General features: G+C 40.2%; 1 protein-coding gene across 1 annotated transcript; it reads left to right on the top strand.

The window, feature by feature from the left end:
• The first annotated feature begins 719 nt into the window (after positions 1-719).
• Positions 720-1,781, top strand: LOC119062985 (heat shock transcription factor, X-linked member 3-like). The gene has a single exon (XM_037164091.2). It carries the CDS (start codon positions 720-722, stop codon positions 1,779-1,781), a length of 1,062 nt encoding a protein of 353 aa, XP_037019986.2.
• Positions 1,782-16,283: the final 14,502 nt, after the last annotated feature.

Genomic DNA, 16,283 nt, shown 5'->3' on the forward strand with positions numbered 1-16,283 from the left:
TCTGCAGAAGGTGGCATTAGTAACCACATATTACAGATGAAGTATCACAAAGTTTAAATATTTTAGCACAGCCCTGCTCTAGGGACAACTTGACCCAGGGTAAGAAACGCAGACTGGTAGTTTGGACCCACGTGAGCAGGACCTGGCAACCTGGTAGAACAGCTGGAAGAGACCAAAGCAGAAAGCCATGGGGGGATCGATGTGGGGGGGACTGCCAACTGAGGCTGAGCCCACCACCATCTTCTGGGAAGCACAGTGCCCCAGGGGCCCATCTGACCCAGGCAATCCTGCTGGTAGCCAAGCTAGAACTAACTAGGGTCTCACCCTTGAGCAATCAAAGAGTCCATCAATAGGCCTCCCCCGTCCCTAAGAGTGGGAGTGACTAGGATCCTGATCTCTCAATACAGCCAGTGCCCAGCTGCAGGAAGCAATGGGCCTGGTGGCAGAGGAGATGCCTTTCTGGCCACCTGAACCCTATTTTCCTGTACTTTCTGAAAATGGAGCTGGGGACCTCCACACCTGGCCAGCAGCCACTCTCTGGACCATCTGTGAGCCACCTTCATGACATCACAAGACCTAGAGGGAGCACTGTGACGTCAGCAGCTGGTTGCCCCCCAACAGAGACTAGAATTTTGAGGGCAGTTTATACTGGGCATTTGACCGTAGCGTTCAGTTGTAAGACCCTGTGTGGCAAAAGCTGTTTGTTCTAAAGTACACCCATGGCTAGTTCAGATGATGATGAGATGGATGAAGCCATACCGGCCACATCAGACAAAAGAGCACCACCAATAACGGTCCAAGGCGACACATCCCCAGGTTTCTCTGTGGATCCAAGGCGGGCTCTGGAGATGGGTGGGGACCAAGCCCCGAGCCAGGATCCAAGCTCTCAAGACAACCCAAAACCAAAGGATTCAAAAGAAGGTATCACCAGTGTTGAAGGAAGCAACAGACTTTTCCGGCTGCCCTTCCCCAAAAAACTTTGGAGGATAGTGGAGGATGACGCCTTCACATCTGTGCGCTGGAGTCACAAGGGAGACACTGTGGTTATCGAGGTGGAGCTTTTCCAGAGGCAAGTTCTCAGCCGAAAGGGTGCGGAGAAAATCTTCGAATCCGACAGCCTGAAGACTTTCATCCGTCTGATGAATCTCTACGGATTCTGCAAAATTCGCCCAAGCAACTCAATTTGCCATCCAGGAACCAGAAGACGGATGATCTACCACAACCCTAACTTTCAAAGAAACAAGCCTTTGCTCCTGAAGAACATTAAGAAAAGATACAAGTGGATGACCACAGCTGCTTTGCCAGGGAGCCGCGCATTACCTCCAAAGAGCAAGAAGAGGCAGGTATCCCTTCCGAGACATTCACTTATTAACTATAGGGAAGACACCAAAGAAAGCAATGGTGAAACCCAGAAGAAGGCCCCAAGTGCTCAGGGACCCAGTGGCACCCAGCCATTCCAGTTCCCAGGTCTGAGGTGCACAAGCAGTGTTATGATTGCCCACTCCCCAAATGACCCAGGTGGCCCCAGTGGGGAGTGCATATCCGGGATTGTCCCATTGGCCCCCAGGTTTCCTGCCGGAACTGACAGCACAGGGGACCTGGCCACCAGCTACCTAAATTTCTCACTGTATGACTCAGTGATGTATCTGTTCAACACCTGCTACTCCATCCTGATAGCTGCCCTTTCCGTCATAGGGGAACGTGGTGAGCTGGACACGGAGGGCCCCTCCGATCGCCTGTCTGTCTTGTGCGAGCACATTCCAGACGATCCAGTACCCTGAGCGCATACATGACAGACAGCAGTCACCACCTTGTCACCACCAACCCATGGTAGTCAATAAACAATCCAACAAAAAAAGAAGGTTTAAGAATTTTGCTTAAATCTATTCCAAAATTTTAACCCATTTCTGTGTAGCTTGTAGGAGGTTAAACCTTTGTGAAGATGATACAGATTTAAAAATGTAGTGAGAGCAACTGCTCTTTCACCATTGGCAGCTTTTCCAGAGGGAGGCCTGCTGGAATTTATAATTAGTCAGTTTGCTTATTTTGGTGGGAATTATGGTAGACCATTAGAAAACTTCCTTTTCTGGTTTGGGATAAACATTTTAATAGCTTCTCACTTACATTAATGCAAAGCCAAAATTTTTCCCTAGAATGAGGAACTTAAACACTTAAGTCATTAACTACTTAAGTACTTAACTTCCTCATTCCAGTGAAGAGCATATCTACTGAGTATAGTAATATAAACATAAAATATAGTAAATATTTTATTAGTAAATATATAATAAATATATTAAATATTATAGTAAATTAAAATATTTACTATAATATTTAAATATGTATACTAGTAATATAAATATAAAATATAGTATAGTTTGATACTATACTATACTATATTATACTGTATAGAAGTATTAGTATACTATGGTATACTGTGTACTATAGTATACTATGATACTATAGTATAGTATACTATACTATGCTATAGTTTATAGTATACTATATAAAATACTATATTTCTATATAGTAAATATATATACTATATAATATATATTTATATTACTAATATATAAATATATATACTATATATACTATATATGGTATTTGTTTATAATATATAGTATTTATATTTATATTACTAATATATTTATATTAGTAACATAAATATAAAATATAATCAACATTCTTGGAAATACATAGCAAATATAGTAAATAAAAATATAGCAAATATAAAATAAAGTAAAACAAGTGTATAGTAAATATAAAAATGTCTAGTGTGGCCTGAGTTGCCACTTCAAAAACTGAGCAGTGATGAATTAATTGTTCACTGAAACTGGAGAAGGAGATTGAGGATGAAGAGAGCACAGGGTGAAGGCAATTCCACTAGGGGAGTTATCATAAAATGTTTTCAAAACACGGAAAAGGGAAGACTGAAATAGCCAGTTAAGAAACTCCTGTGATAAGCATTAGCCAATGAACAGGTAAAATGTAATACCAGTTTTTGGTTATTTTTCTCTGTGAGGGAGAAAAAAACATTTCTCTCCTCTCAAGGTTCTTCTGGCTGGTATGGTAATCCAATACACATTTTCACATTTTCAGAGAAGATAACTAAATCTAATAGAACCAGAGACATGGAAATACAGAACAAACTGACAGTAACTGGAAGGGAGGGGGTAATGGGAGGAAAGAAGGGAAATAGTCAAGTCAAGGAACATGTATAAATGACCCATAGACAAGGACCACAGTTGTGGGGGGATTGAATGTGGGAGGGGAGGGTGGGTAGGGCAGGGGACGGTGGTGGTGGGGATAATGGGGACAAGTGTGATTGCACAATAAAAAAACAAGGGGGACAACTATAGTTGAACAATTAAAAATTAAAAAAATAACTGAATTTAAAACATACATGTCTATGGGAGCCCTGCATATACAGGGGAGTCAGAGATTCATAGGACATTCTGAGTTGGGGTGGGGTCCTGCCCCTCAGATCTGCCAGATGATAACGAGAGCAGGTGCTTAGTACATAAAAGTTTGCCCTGCCCTATAGGTGAGTAAAAAAGCTTATGACTGATAATATTTCATGGGTGAGGCCTCTAATTCAAATTCTTGTAAGCAGTTAAGGGTGAGAGGCAGAAGTTTCTCCTGAGCTTTGGCTAAAATTGCCTTTTAGATCAAAACAATTTCCATGTCACAGAGGCCCATCTTGCTGTCATGAGAGCAGGGACCTACATCCAAGATTGCTGTGGCCAGCAAAGCTACCATTTAGAATGGAAGGGCAGATACAGTGCCTCCCAGACAAGAAAAAGCTAGAGTTCCCAGTATTTTATTACCAATCCTCCACATGAACAATCACTTACTATGTGCCAAGCACTGTTCTTAATGCTTACTTGGAAGTAGCCCATTTAGCCCTCTAGGGAGGAAGAGTGAGGCTTCAGTCCTTGAGTTCTGCTCAGAAAGATTCAGAACCAAGACCCGAAATTGGGAGACAAAGTTTATTCAAGAAATGAAGCAAAACAAACAGGCAGTTCAAAGAGCTGACCTATCAGGGCCTGTCCTGTCCTTATGTGGCAGTTACATCAGGCTTGTCTCTGGCCCCTCATTCCTCCTCTAAATGGGTCTAAATCAGTGGTTCCCCCACCAGTCTTGGCAGCAGGGACCAGTTTCATGGAAAAATTGGAGGCGGGGAGGGAGGTACAGCTCAGGCAGTAAGAGGAGTGAAGCTTTGTTTGCTCTTCCTGTAGGGAGCAGCCCGCACCGCACCATTCCCTTTCCCTATTGTCCCCTGACATCTGCCCCCATAGGCCTGCATGTCCTAAACTCTAAGGCAGTGGACAGCGGCAGCTGGTCCCAGGCTGATCTCCTGAATCTGTTCCTAATGCTGTAGAGAGATCTGATCAGATCAGTGGGCAGGAATAGGAGGGGCCCCAGGAGGTGGCCGCCCAAGACAAGGGTCAACAGTCTGGGATGGGGTTGGCTGAGAAGCTGGACGAGTCCAGAGCGCATGGAGTTACAGGTCAGATTTATGATAAAAGAGGGCACAAACTGGCTCTCAGACTGTCTTCCTCGAGGATGCCTGGTGATCCTGCTGCAAGGCAGCCGCCTGCGTTCCCCAGAGCACGCACGGCATGTTGGATGGGAGAAGGAACTCCGGGTGGAGCCTAGGGTCGGGTCGGCCTAGCAGAGGGTGGCAGGGCTGTTCTCCTTTGGGTGTTCTGGAGGGATGGGCTCTGAGGCCTGCCCTTCTTCCCACATTCTGTAGCCTTTGTATCTTACCTTGTTGGAGTTTGTACACTGACCCTATAGAAATAAGGTAATTAAAAACTAACAAGGGGAATAATGGGGAACTCCGGAGTTAAAGAGGTTAGCTTTAATTGATAGGCTTAAGTGATTAAAACCAGAACTCAACACTTAAAAATATTTCAGCCTGAGTTGACAGGCTTAGGTGACTAAAGGACCTGGAAAGCTGTTATCCCAAAATGATGTAGCTTTGAAATAAAGACGTTTTTCTTTTCTCACCAAACACTTGCCTCCAGAATTTTGCCTAGAGGGTGGGCAGCAGACCCCAGGCACTGTTTGGGGTCAACTAATGGTGACTCTGGTTGGACGTAGCTGCCTGTGACTGGTGGAGCCCAAGAGTGAGACTGTGCAGTTTGGAGCTATGAAACCCTGGCCCTTTTTAAAACAATGATTTTATTTATTTATAATTTTAGGGAGAGGGGAAGGGAAAGAGAGAAATATCAGTGTGTGATTGCCTCTTGTGTGCTCCCTACTGGGGACCTGGCCTGCAACCTGGGCATGTGACCTGACTGGGAATCCAACCAGTGACCCTTTGGTTCATAGGCCGGCACTCAATACACTGAACCACACCAGCCAGGGTTCCCATAATATTCTTAATCTACCATAATATTCCCATAATATTCTCGTACCTACCATTTATGAGAATTCACGATTCTCTACACAGTGCTCACAGTATCTGTTTCATCAGTCGGATTTCCCTAAACCGTCTCCTGTAGCCACCCTGTAAGTGCTAGGGGGAATTCAGAAGACCTCATCAGAGTTGAATCACTTTATCTAGCCTTCTCTTTTTCATACTACACTCACGTCATTTCATTTATCTGCTGTGCACACTTTACTTGCTCTATAAAAAATTCCACTTCGTTTGCATTTTGGGATTTTGGTTTGGTTTGGTATTTCTGACAGTTCTCCTTTTGCTGATAGTTATGCCTCCAGAATATTACCCAGTCAGTGAAAGAAGTCTCTTTCCATACATATATTTATCTTCTATATTTATATAGAGAGGCAAAAGTAGATTTACATTCATTTGTATCAAAAATAATACAATAATTAGTAAATAATAATATGAGAAGAAATTATTTGGTGTACTCATATCTGTAAACTGTCTTTTGCCCCACAGTGGGAAAAAAGCCCATTTTACTATCCCTTTTAAGCAGATTAAAAACAAACAAGTAAACAAAAATCTGCATAAATCCCCATTCCAAGAAACTATATTTCAGAAAGAGAATGTTTTTCTAATTTAAGCCTAATTTATTAATTGAGTATTTATTGCACACTTACTATATGCGGGCCTGTGAACTCCATAACCCCTAATTTTATGAGGCAGATGTTAGAAACTTCAGGCACAGACGTGAGTAAAATATTGAAGGATCTTGCCTTAAAGCAACTATATTCCAATTAAAAGAGACAGATAATAAGTAAGAGACCAATAAATTTAAAATATTTCAAGTGTTTCCCTGGCTGGCGTGACTCAGTTGATTGAGTGCCAATCTGCGAACCAAAGGGTCACCGGTTTGATTCCCAGTCAGAGCTCATGTCTGGGTTGTGGTCCAGGTCTCCAGTAGGGGGTGCATGAGAGGAAACCACAGAGGGATGTTTTTCTCCTTCCTTTCCCCTCTCCCTAAAAATAAGTAAATAAAATATTTTAAATATATTTCAGGTGTTATAAGTACTATGCAGAAGAAAAAGCAGAGCAAATTCTTTTCGAATGAGGAAACATATAAACAAAAAGTTTCATTTACTTATTGCAGAAGAGAGAACAGTACGTGGGCAGTTCTCAAATGTCTTCTTAGAGAACATGAGCACATGACTCTTTGGCTTATGCTTAGGGTTGGGAAGCCGTAGGTTGAGATATGAGAGACAGGTGAGGTTCTTAAGACAAATGTAGATTGGATGGAGTGAAGTGAAAATGTTGTATGTATGAATCATAAGATATTCTGTGATTGGTTTGCTCAGTTAGTATGTGGCTGTTCTAATCCCCTACCCTTTTGGCCATCCTAGCTAGACCATGGCATTAGCCACAAAAGCATTTATATGACACTTCTATACCACTCTTGTGATCACCTTTTGCTGAAACAACAGTGCAGAGTCAGGCCAGCATTAGGTCATGTGATGAGCCCTTGCATTGTCTGCAGAGTGCACACTGCCAACAACAACATGCAGAAAGACTAACAGGAAAGTGAGGGTTAAATGATCTTAATGATAGGAGGCTAGGGTGCCAATGAACAAATCCAGGCCAAGAGAACAGCTCTCAAGTGGCCAACTGCTTTAATTCTGAGAATGGTTGTTATACTCTGCAGTAGCATTTGCCTGAATGCAACACTAGGTACCATCTTGGACGAAACGAATTGAGTAAATATTAAGTAAATAACTTAATCTAAAATTACTCATTTGTGCATTATCTCTTGGACCAAAGGAATTAAACATGTGCATTGAACTCTGGGAGTGTCATTTATAACCACCTAAGCTTAATCGTTTGACCATTATAGAAACCATCATTTGGATGATAGGCATAAAAATATACAAGACAATTATAAATGACAGGAGTTGGGCACTTGCTGTTAGAGGTGCAACTGATGAGAGGTTCTCCGTTGGCTGCATACTGCAGTCAGCTGGAAATTTTTACCATTTACTGATGTCTGGATTTTACCTGTGGAAATTGATTTCATTGGACCGGGAAGCCGCCTGGCAATGGGGGTGTTTAAAAGCTCCCAAGTCAATTAGAATGTGAGGTCGAGGCTGAAGGATTCAGGGAACCACTCCCGAAACTCTTATATTTAATGCTAGTCACTTCCCATCCCAATCTGTTTCCCAGTGCAGATAAAAATCTTAAGTAAAGTGGACAAAATATAAGTAGAGTCTGTAGAAAAATATGAAGATGCTTAGATAATTATCTTGAACAATAAAAAATGAGCTGCCCTGTAAACTTTATCTTTCAAACACAGAAGCAATAACACTGGAGCCAGACCCAGCACTAAACACGTCTAGAATATCCTTAAGTGACATCTGCCTTATTTTATTCACTTCCAAAAGATCAAGACTGTGACTCTATGCATCTCACTATTATGGTTCTTCATCTTGAATTTATCTCAAGGGCTTTAGGGACTTGGTGTTCACTTGAATATTTGAATTTTTTTTGCACTTGAAAAAATCAAACTAGTCTATAACCTGAAGAAAGTCATTGTTTTCAGCAGAAATAATAACACTGTTCTTTTTCACCCCAGATCAAAACTTTAAAGCATCATTTTCAGACAAGTCATCTGCCACACTGAGAGCACAGGCAGTTTTGACACGATTGGAGGAAAGGGACTCGAACAGGGACAGCACCTGATTTAAACTTGCATCATTACCTCTAATTTTATCTCAATCAACCGAAGATGGAAACAAACTTGGCTCTAACATTCCAGGGATGGGAGGAAAAGATAGAAAACAGCTGTTTTTTCTTAAACCAATAGATTCATTGAAAGCATTCTGATATATCAGAGCCACGTCCAGGGTACACTCCAAAGTAAATAAAAAGCACACTTTGTTGTTAGCATCTTTATTTGACTAAATGTAACACAACACTATTTTAAGGTATACAATGAGTATATCTTCAGTGACATTTTCATGGTAGATCCTATGATTATTCTGAATAAAAAGAAAAATTTGTCTTTACAAATGTGTCTTGATGTCAAAAGGAGTGAAGTTTTAAAATGTAAACATATAATCATTCCTAATAGTATGCACCACATTCTTGAAAATGTCAGATGTTTTTAAACCAATTAATAAGCTAACTTTTTCAAGCTAGTTAATTAAAAGGAAGTCTGTGGGTTTTTTCCTTTTCATGACTATTTTGAGAATGGTAAGTAAAATGCTAAGGAAAAAATGTGGGTTTTTTTGGCTTTTATGACTATATCTCTCTTCTGTTGTACAGCTAAGGAGCTGGGTTCTCTAGCTTTTCCCTCCTGTCTCTTTACCTGGTATCTAAGATTTTCCAAATTCATTTTCTCTAAAACATATCCAGGACATTAACTAAAATCTGCAACCATGTTGAAGCCGAAATATATTATCTGAGAAATTATTTTTCTCATGCTACTACCTCATAGTGATGGGAGCCCTTGGATAAGAAATTGACCAATAGAAACTGATCACCTATCATTTGTCTTATGCTTATTCAACAGGACTCAGAAGATGTATCTTGTCCGAGATTACACAGTAACTGATGGAAATGAGATTTGTGCTCCTTCTATTGCACCACATTATCTTTGAATTTATTTTTAATCCAACTGGCAGGCTGTTGGTGACTCAGAGGGCAGAGTTTATTCTTGTATTTTTTTAAATTATTGTATTATTTTCCATAGGATCAAACCTCCTCCTGCCCAACCCTGTATATTAAAAATGTTACATTTGCATTTACCACAAAATCAAAAATGTAACACTGCTATATCAAATGGATCCTTTTCAAACACATTTTCATATAAGCTATAGTAAATAAAATTAAACATTTGCATAGATTAATAGTAAAAATCCTTAGTTACAAAACATGTAATTGCATTTTATAAATGAAAATCAAAACCCCTCACAAAAATATTATAGATATTCTCAAGGTAATAAATATAAATACCTGTAATATTTAAATATTCTAAAGTGATGCATTTGTTGACTTTGCAAACAAAATTTATTGTAAACAAAGCTGTGACCATTTCGTTGCAATGGTGACAAGGTGCATTCTTGTTTGGTAGTTTTTATAGTATCATGATATTTTCTTATTTCAATAGCATCAGTAAGTTTTTAATTTTTTCTTTCATATTTCCCTCATTGCTATAAACTTACTGCCTATGCAGCTGTGGTAGGCCCATCACTACATCTGTATTCTACAAATTCATTCTGTCTTCAAAGGGAATTGCTGAGTATAAGGTCAAATTGCGATTATAACATGCTGAGTTGGTTGCCATCGTTGTTGTCTCAATTAGTACTCTCCCCAGTAATGTAGGAGACTCTGTTCCTCACCTTGGCCAGTCTTATCACTAACTCCTTCAGCTGCTCATATGCTTATTTCTCTGGTTTATCTATGCAGATATTCCTCTTATTCATCCATGCACATGGCCTAAAAATTGACATCTCAGTTCTTTTAAAGATTCTCCCATCAGCATTCTACAAATTGGTTAGGTTAAATTATAAGGCAATTGCTCCGGCCCGCGGAGCAATCAACTGGGGCTCGACCACCTACCTAGAACAAATGAGTTGGGGGGACAAGAGGCGCGAAGAATGGCAGCAAGACAAAAGATTCTGATCAAGCTTCAAACTTTATTTTTCCGAACTGGGTATATATATAGGGGGAGGGAGAGGAAGGAGATTAGGTTGCTTGCTATTGGCTAGCTTGAGACAAAGAAGGGCCCGCTTATTGATTACTTGGGTGCAACTGGTACTCGTGGACACCTCATGTGCCTGTAGCTAATTGGCTTGTGGAGCGCATGCACACCTCATGTGCCTGTAGCCGATTGGCTCGTGGAGCACACAGGTTCCTGTAATCAATGCAATGTTTTTAGCTAGAAGCCAGGTGTAAGGTTCCCAACAGGCAATAATTACACTGGCTCACCTATGTAAGAGGGTGAAAACAGTCTCTAAACTGGTGACCACCTGAAGGAAAGGGGTTTGGGGGAAGGGTTTATAATGTAGATGGAAGGAGACTTGACTTTGGGTGGTGAACACACAATGCAATATGCAGGTGATGTATTATAGAATTGTACACCTGAAACCTACACAATTTTATTAACCAATGTCACCTAAATAAATTCAACTAAAAAAAACAAAAAATAAGATTGTATCATTTGCCAACAGGGACAATTTTACTTCTTTCTTTTAATTTGGATGCCGTGGAGTTTTTTTTCTAGCTTAGTCCTGTGGTAGGTCTTTCAGAGCTACATGCTGATTGGAAGTGACAATCTTTATCTTCTTCCTGATCTTAGAGTACAAATCTTCAGTTTTTCACAGTGGAATAGGATGTTAGCTATGGGTTTGTCATACATGGCCTTTATTATGTTGTAATACTTTCCTTTTATTCCCAGTAAGAGGATTTATAATGAAATGGTGTTGAATTTAGGCAAGATTATTTGAAGAATGTTTACTTTATTGATTGTTTTATACCAGAGGTTGGAAAATTTATGGTATGAGCCAAATTTAGCCCATAACCTGTTTTTGTATTGCCTGGAAATAAAGAAAGAGATTTACAATTTTTGAGGCCATAAAACAAAAACAAAAGCAAAACAACACAAATAGTGAGAACAATATAGGCTGGAAGCCAGATGGCTTTCAAGAGGTTAAAATATTTATTATCTGTTGGCACTTCACAGAAACAGTTTGCTGATCTGTCTTTGCCGTACATTAAGATGTATTCCTGGATTAGGCTATTTTAGGAGATATGCTTTTCAATAGCTGCTAGAAAGCTTAAGCTACATTTGGAGCCTATTCATAAAAATATAGTAGATAATTTAAACATGTATTTATATATGAACTTCACTTCTGATTTATCATATTTTTCGCATCATTATTTTCACAGTAGCCCCATATCATATTTACTTTCTCTTAACATATTTATTTACAGTATGATGATTTAGGTAAATTAGCTTGAGTCTCTTACCCTCAGTGCCTATCAAGATATTGGTTTAATAGTATTGCAAAATTCTTTGAATTGACTCTTTGTGATTAGACAATCTACACAGGATACATTATATGGGTACCAAAGTCTAACATGGGGGAGAGCAAGGAAGGGTTGAGGTATAAATCCCCTCATATAATTCCAAATTCTTCCTCTTTATCAAGCAATATTCTTTTTTAAACTTTATTTAGTTATTTTTCATATAACTATAATTTCATTTTAGTTATTTTTTGTCTATTTCTCCCATTCCAGCCCCCCGCCACCCCGTAATCCCCACCTCCATCCCATTTCCAACTCCCTCAGTTCTTGTCCCTGTGTCCTTCCTATTTGTTCCTCCAAATTCCTCCCGTTTTTTCCCCTTAAATTCCCTTCCCTCTCCCCTCTGGTCACTGTCCCCTTCTTCTCTATTTCAGTGTCTTTGTTTTTTTTTTTTTCTGCTTGCTTGTTTGTTTTGTTCTTTAGCTTCCTGTTAAAGGTGAGATCATATGGTATTTATCTTTCAACACACGGCCTATTTCACTCAGCATAATGCTTTCCACGTCCATTCATGTTGTTGCAAAGGGTAGTAGCTCCTTCTTTCTCTCTGAAGCATAGAATTCCATTGTGTACATGTACCACCATTTTTTGATCCATTTATTTACTGATGGGCACATAGGTTGCTTCCAACTCTTGGCTATTGTAAATTGTGCTGCTATAAACATTGTGGTGCATAGGTTCTTTGAACTTGATGTTTTAGGATTCGTAGGATACAATCCTAGCAGTGGAATTGCTGGGTGAAAAGGCAGGTCGATTTTTATTTTTCTGAGAAAATTCCATACTGTTTTCCATAATGGTTGTACCAGTCTGCAATCCCACCAACAGTGAACTAAAGACTCCTTTTGCCCACAACCTCTCCAACATTTGTTGTTTGTTGCTTTGTTTATGATAGCCATCCTGACTGGTATAAAGTGGTATCTCATTGTGGTTTTAATTTGCATCTCTCTGATAGCTAACGATATTGAGCATCTCTTCATGTGTCTCTGGATATTCTGTATGTCCCCCTTGGAGAAGTGTCTGTTCAAGTCCTTTTCCCATTTTTTAATTGGGTTGGTTGTCTTCTTAGAGTGGAGTCCTGTAAGTTCTTTGTATATTTTGGAGATTAAACCTTTGTCTGAGGTATCATTGGCAAATATGTTTTCGCATACAGTTGGTTGTCTTTATTTTAAATTTATTTATTGATTGATTATGCTGTTACAGTTGTTCTATTCCCCCTTTATTCCCCTCCACCCTACCCCTCATCCCCACCATTACCCCCCCTTTAGTTTATGACCGTGTGTCTCAAGTCCTTTAGATTCTATATTTCCCATACTATTCTTGCCCCCCCATCTATTTTCTATCTACTGTCTATGCTACTTATTTTCTGTACCTTCTCTCCCCTTCTCCTCCTCCCACTCCCCTGTTGCTAACCCTCCTTGAGATCTTCATTTCTATGTTTCCACTCCTGATCTAGCTGTCCTTTTAGTTTGCTTTCGTTTTAGGTGTGGTTGTTAATAACTGTGAGTTTGTTGTCCTTTCACTGTTCATGTTTCTTTAACTTCTTTTTCTTCGATAAGTCCCTTTAGCATTTCATATAATAAGGGCTTGGTGATGATGAACTCCTTGAATTTGATCTTATCTGAGAAGCACCTTATCTGTCCTTCCATTCTAAATGAAAGTTTTGCTGGAGAGAGCAATCTTGGTTGTAGGTCTTTGGATTTCATGACTTGGAATACCTCTTTCCAGCCCCTTCTTGCCTGTAAGGTCTCTTTGGATAAATCTGCTGACAGTCTGATGGGGACTCCTTTGTAGGTGACTGTCCCCTTAGCTCTTGCTGCTTCTAGGATTCTCTCCTTCATTTTAATTTTGGCTAATATAATTATGATGTGCCTTGGTGTGTTCCTTCTTGGGTCCAACTTCTTTGGGACTCTCTGAGCTTCCTGGATTTCCTGGAAATCTATTTCCTTTGCCAATTTGGGGAAATTCTCCTTTATTATTTGTTCAAATAAGTTTTCCACTGGTGGCTGTGCCTTTCCCCCTTCTGGTACCCCTATAATTCAGATGTTGGAGCGTTTCAAGATGTCCTGGAGGTTCCTAAGACTCTCCTCATTTCTTTGAATTCTTGCTTCTTGACTCTTTTCTGTTTGGCCATTATTTGCTTTCTTCTGGTCCACTCCATTGATTTGAGTCCCAGTTTCCTTTTCATTGCTATTGGTGTCCTGTGCAATTCCATTCATTTCAATTAGTTTCGCCTTCATATGTTTGTCTAATTTGTCAGTATAATCAACCAGTTCTGTGAGGATCCTGATCACCAATGTTTTAAACTGTGCATCTGTGAGTTTTGCTATTTCTTCATCGCTTAGATCAATTGGCTCTGGGGCTCTGAGATCCTCCTGCGCCATTCTTGGTTTGTTCGGACCCTTTAAGTGTGAGAAGCGGCGCCTTGGACTCCCAGGTTGCTGGGTTGTGATGCTGCATGTGGGGGCGTGGCCAGAGCGGGGAAATGGCGCCCCCTCTGCTGTTTCTCACAGCTGGGTGCGGAGGAGCCATGCCTTAGGTGGTTCACCTGGGCCGGGCCACTCAGAGTCGCTGGGTTATGAGGCTGTATGTGGAGGTGGGGTCAGAGCAGGGAAATGGCGGTGCCCTCCACTGCCGCTTGCCGTGAGGACCTGCTGGGCCCAGTCCAACCGCCCACTCCCTCGCCTGTCCACCCGCGCACAAATGCGCGACCTCAGTCAACACGCAGCCCCACTGCCCCGCTGTCTCCCCCGTGGTCGCTTGCCTGGTCGCTAGCTCGGTCGCTCACTAGGTCCGACCCTGCGCCTGGATTCCGCGGGCCTGAGTCCGTCTAGCCGAGTCCTCCTGTGCAACCCTGCTCAGCCAGCTGCTGGTTTCGCCCCTTACCGGTCAGGCTGAAGAATTTATGTTAACGGACTTCCGAAAAGTTCAATTTTCCGTGTTCTGACTATGTTTTCTGTTGCTAATATTTTCGTTTTCTCTAATCTTGGTTGTGTGAGAAGGCACGGCACATCCACCTATGCCTCCATCTTGGCAGAAGTCTGTCTTTTTAATTTAATACTGTTTTCTTTAGCAACGCAGAATCTTTTAATTTTGATGAGATCCCATTTGTTTATTCTTTCCTTTATATTCCTTGCTCTAGCGGACATATCAGTAAAAAAGTTGCTGCGTGAAATATCTGAGATTTTCTTGCCAATGTTCTCCTCTAGGACTTTAATGGTGTCACGGCTTACATTTAAGTCTTTTATCCACCTTGAATTAATTTTGGTGTATGGTGTAAGTCTGTGCTCAAGTTTCATTTTTTTTGCACATAGCTGTCCAGTTCTCCCAACACCATTTGCTGAAGAGGCTATCTTTACTCCATTTTTTTTGTTGCTGCCCACTTTGTCAAATATTAATTGACCATAGAGACTTGGGTTGATTTCTGGGCTCTCTGTTCTGTTCCATTGTTCTATGTGCCTGTTTTTATGCCAGTGCCAGGCTGTTTTGACTACAGTGGCTTTGTAATACAGTTTGATATCAGGTATTGTGATCCCTCGTACTTTGTTCTTCTTTCTCAAAATAGCAGCTGCTATTCGGGGTCATTTATGGTTCCATATAAATTTTTGAAGTGTTTGTTCTATGTCTGTGAAATATGCCATTGGTACTTTAATAGGTATTGCATTGAATCTGTATATTGCTTTGGGTAGTAAGGACATTTTGATGATGTTAATTCTTCCAATCCATGAACACGGTATATGTTTCCATTTGTTTGTGTCTTCCTTGATTTCTTTCTTCAGGGCTGTGTAGTTTTCTGCATATAGGTCTTTTACCTCCTTAGTTAGGTTTATTCCCAGATATTTTATTTTTCTTTTTGCTATATCGAATGGGATTTTTTCCTTGATTTCTCCTTCTGCTGATTCATTGTTGGTATACAAAAATGCTTTTGATTTCTGGATATTCACTTCGTAACTCACTGTTTTGCCAAATTCATTAATTAGTTCGAACAGTTTTGGGGTAGAGTCTATAGGATTTTCCATGTACACTGTCATGTCATCTGCAAACAGTGACAGTTTTGCTTCCTCCTTTCCTATTTGGATGCCTTTTATTTCCTTTTCTTGCCTGATCGCTGTGGCCAAAACTTCTAATACTATATTGAATAGAAGTGGTGAAAGTGGACATCCTTGTCTTGTTCCTGATCTGAGTGGAAAAGCCTTTAATTTTTGCCCATTGAGTATGATGTTGACCGTAGGTCTCTCATATATGGCCTTTATTATATTGAGGAATGCTCCCTCTATTCCCACTTTGCTGAATGTTGTATCATAAATGGTTGTTTTACTTTATGAAAAGCTTTTTCCACATCTATTGATATGATCATGTGGTTTTTGTCTTTGCTTTTGTTTATGTGATGAATTACATTTAATGATTTGCAAATATTGAACCATCCTTTCATCCCTGGGATGAATCCCACTTGGTCATGATCTTTTTGATATATTGTTGGGTGTGATTTGCCAATATTTTGTTGAGGATTTTAGCATCTATGTTAATCAGCGATATTGGCTTGAAGTTTTCTTTCTTTGTTGTGTCTTTATCTGGTTTTGGAATTAGGATGATGCTGGCTTCATAAAAAGAATTTGGGAGTTTTCCATCCTTCTGGATTCTTTGGAATAGTCTGTGGAGAATAGGGGTTAGCTCTTCCTTAAATTCTTTGTAGAATTCTCCCGTGAACCCATCTGATCCAGAGCTTTTGTGTGATGGGAGTTTTTTTTATTACTTCTTCAATTTCTTTTGCTATTATTGGTGTGTTCAGATTTTCTGCTTCTTTTTCATTGAGTTTTGG

This window comes from Artibeus jamaicensis, unplaced genomic scaffold (genome assembly GCF_021234435.1).
Source record: "Artibeus jamaicensis isolate MK-2021 breed Jamaican fruit bat unplaced genomic scaffold, CSHL_Jam_final contig_241, whole genome shotgun sequence".
Taxonomy (NCBI): domain Eukaryota; kingdom Metazoa; phylum Chordata; class Mammalia; order Chiroptera; family Phyllostomidae; genus Artibeus; species Artibeus jamaicensis.

What these genes read in the sequence shown, in the direction of transcription:
- LOC119062985 (XM_037164091.2), top strand. Translation starts at nt 720, where the DNA reads ATGGCTAGTTCAGATGATGATGAGATGGATGAAGCCATACCGGCCACA.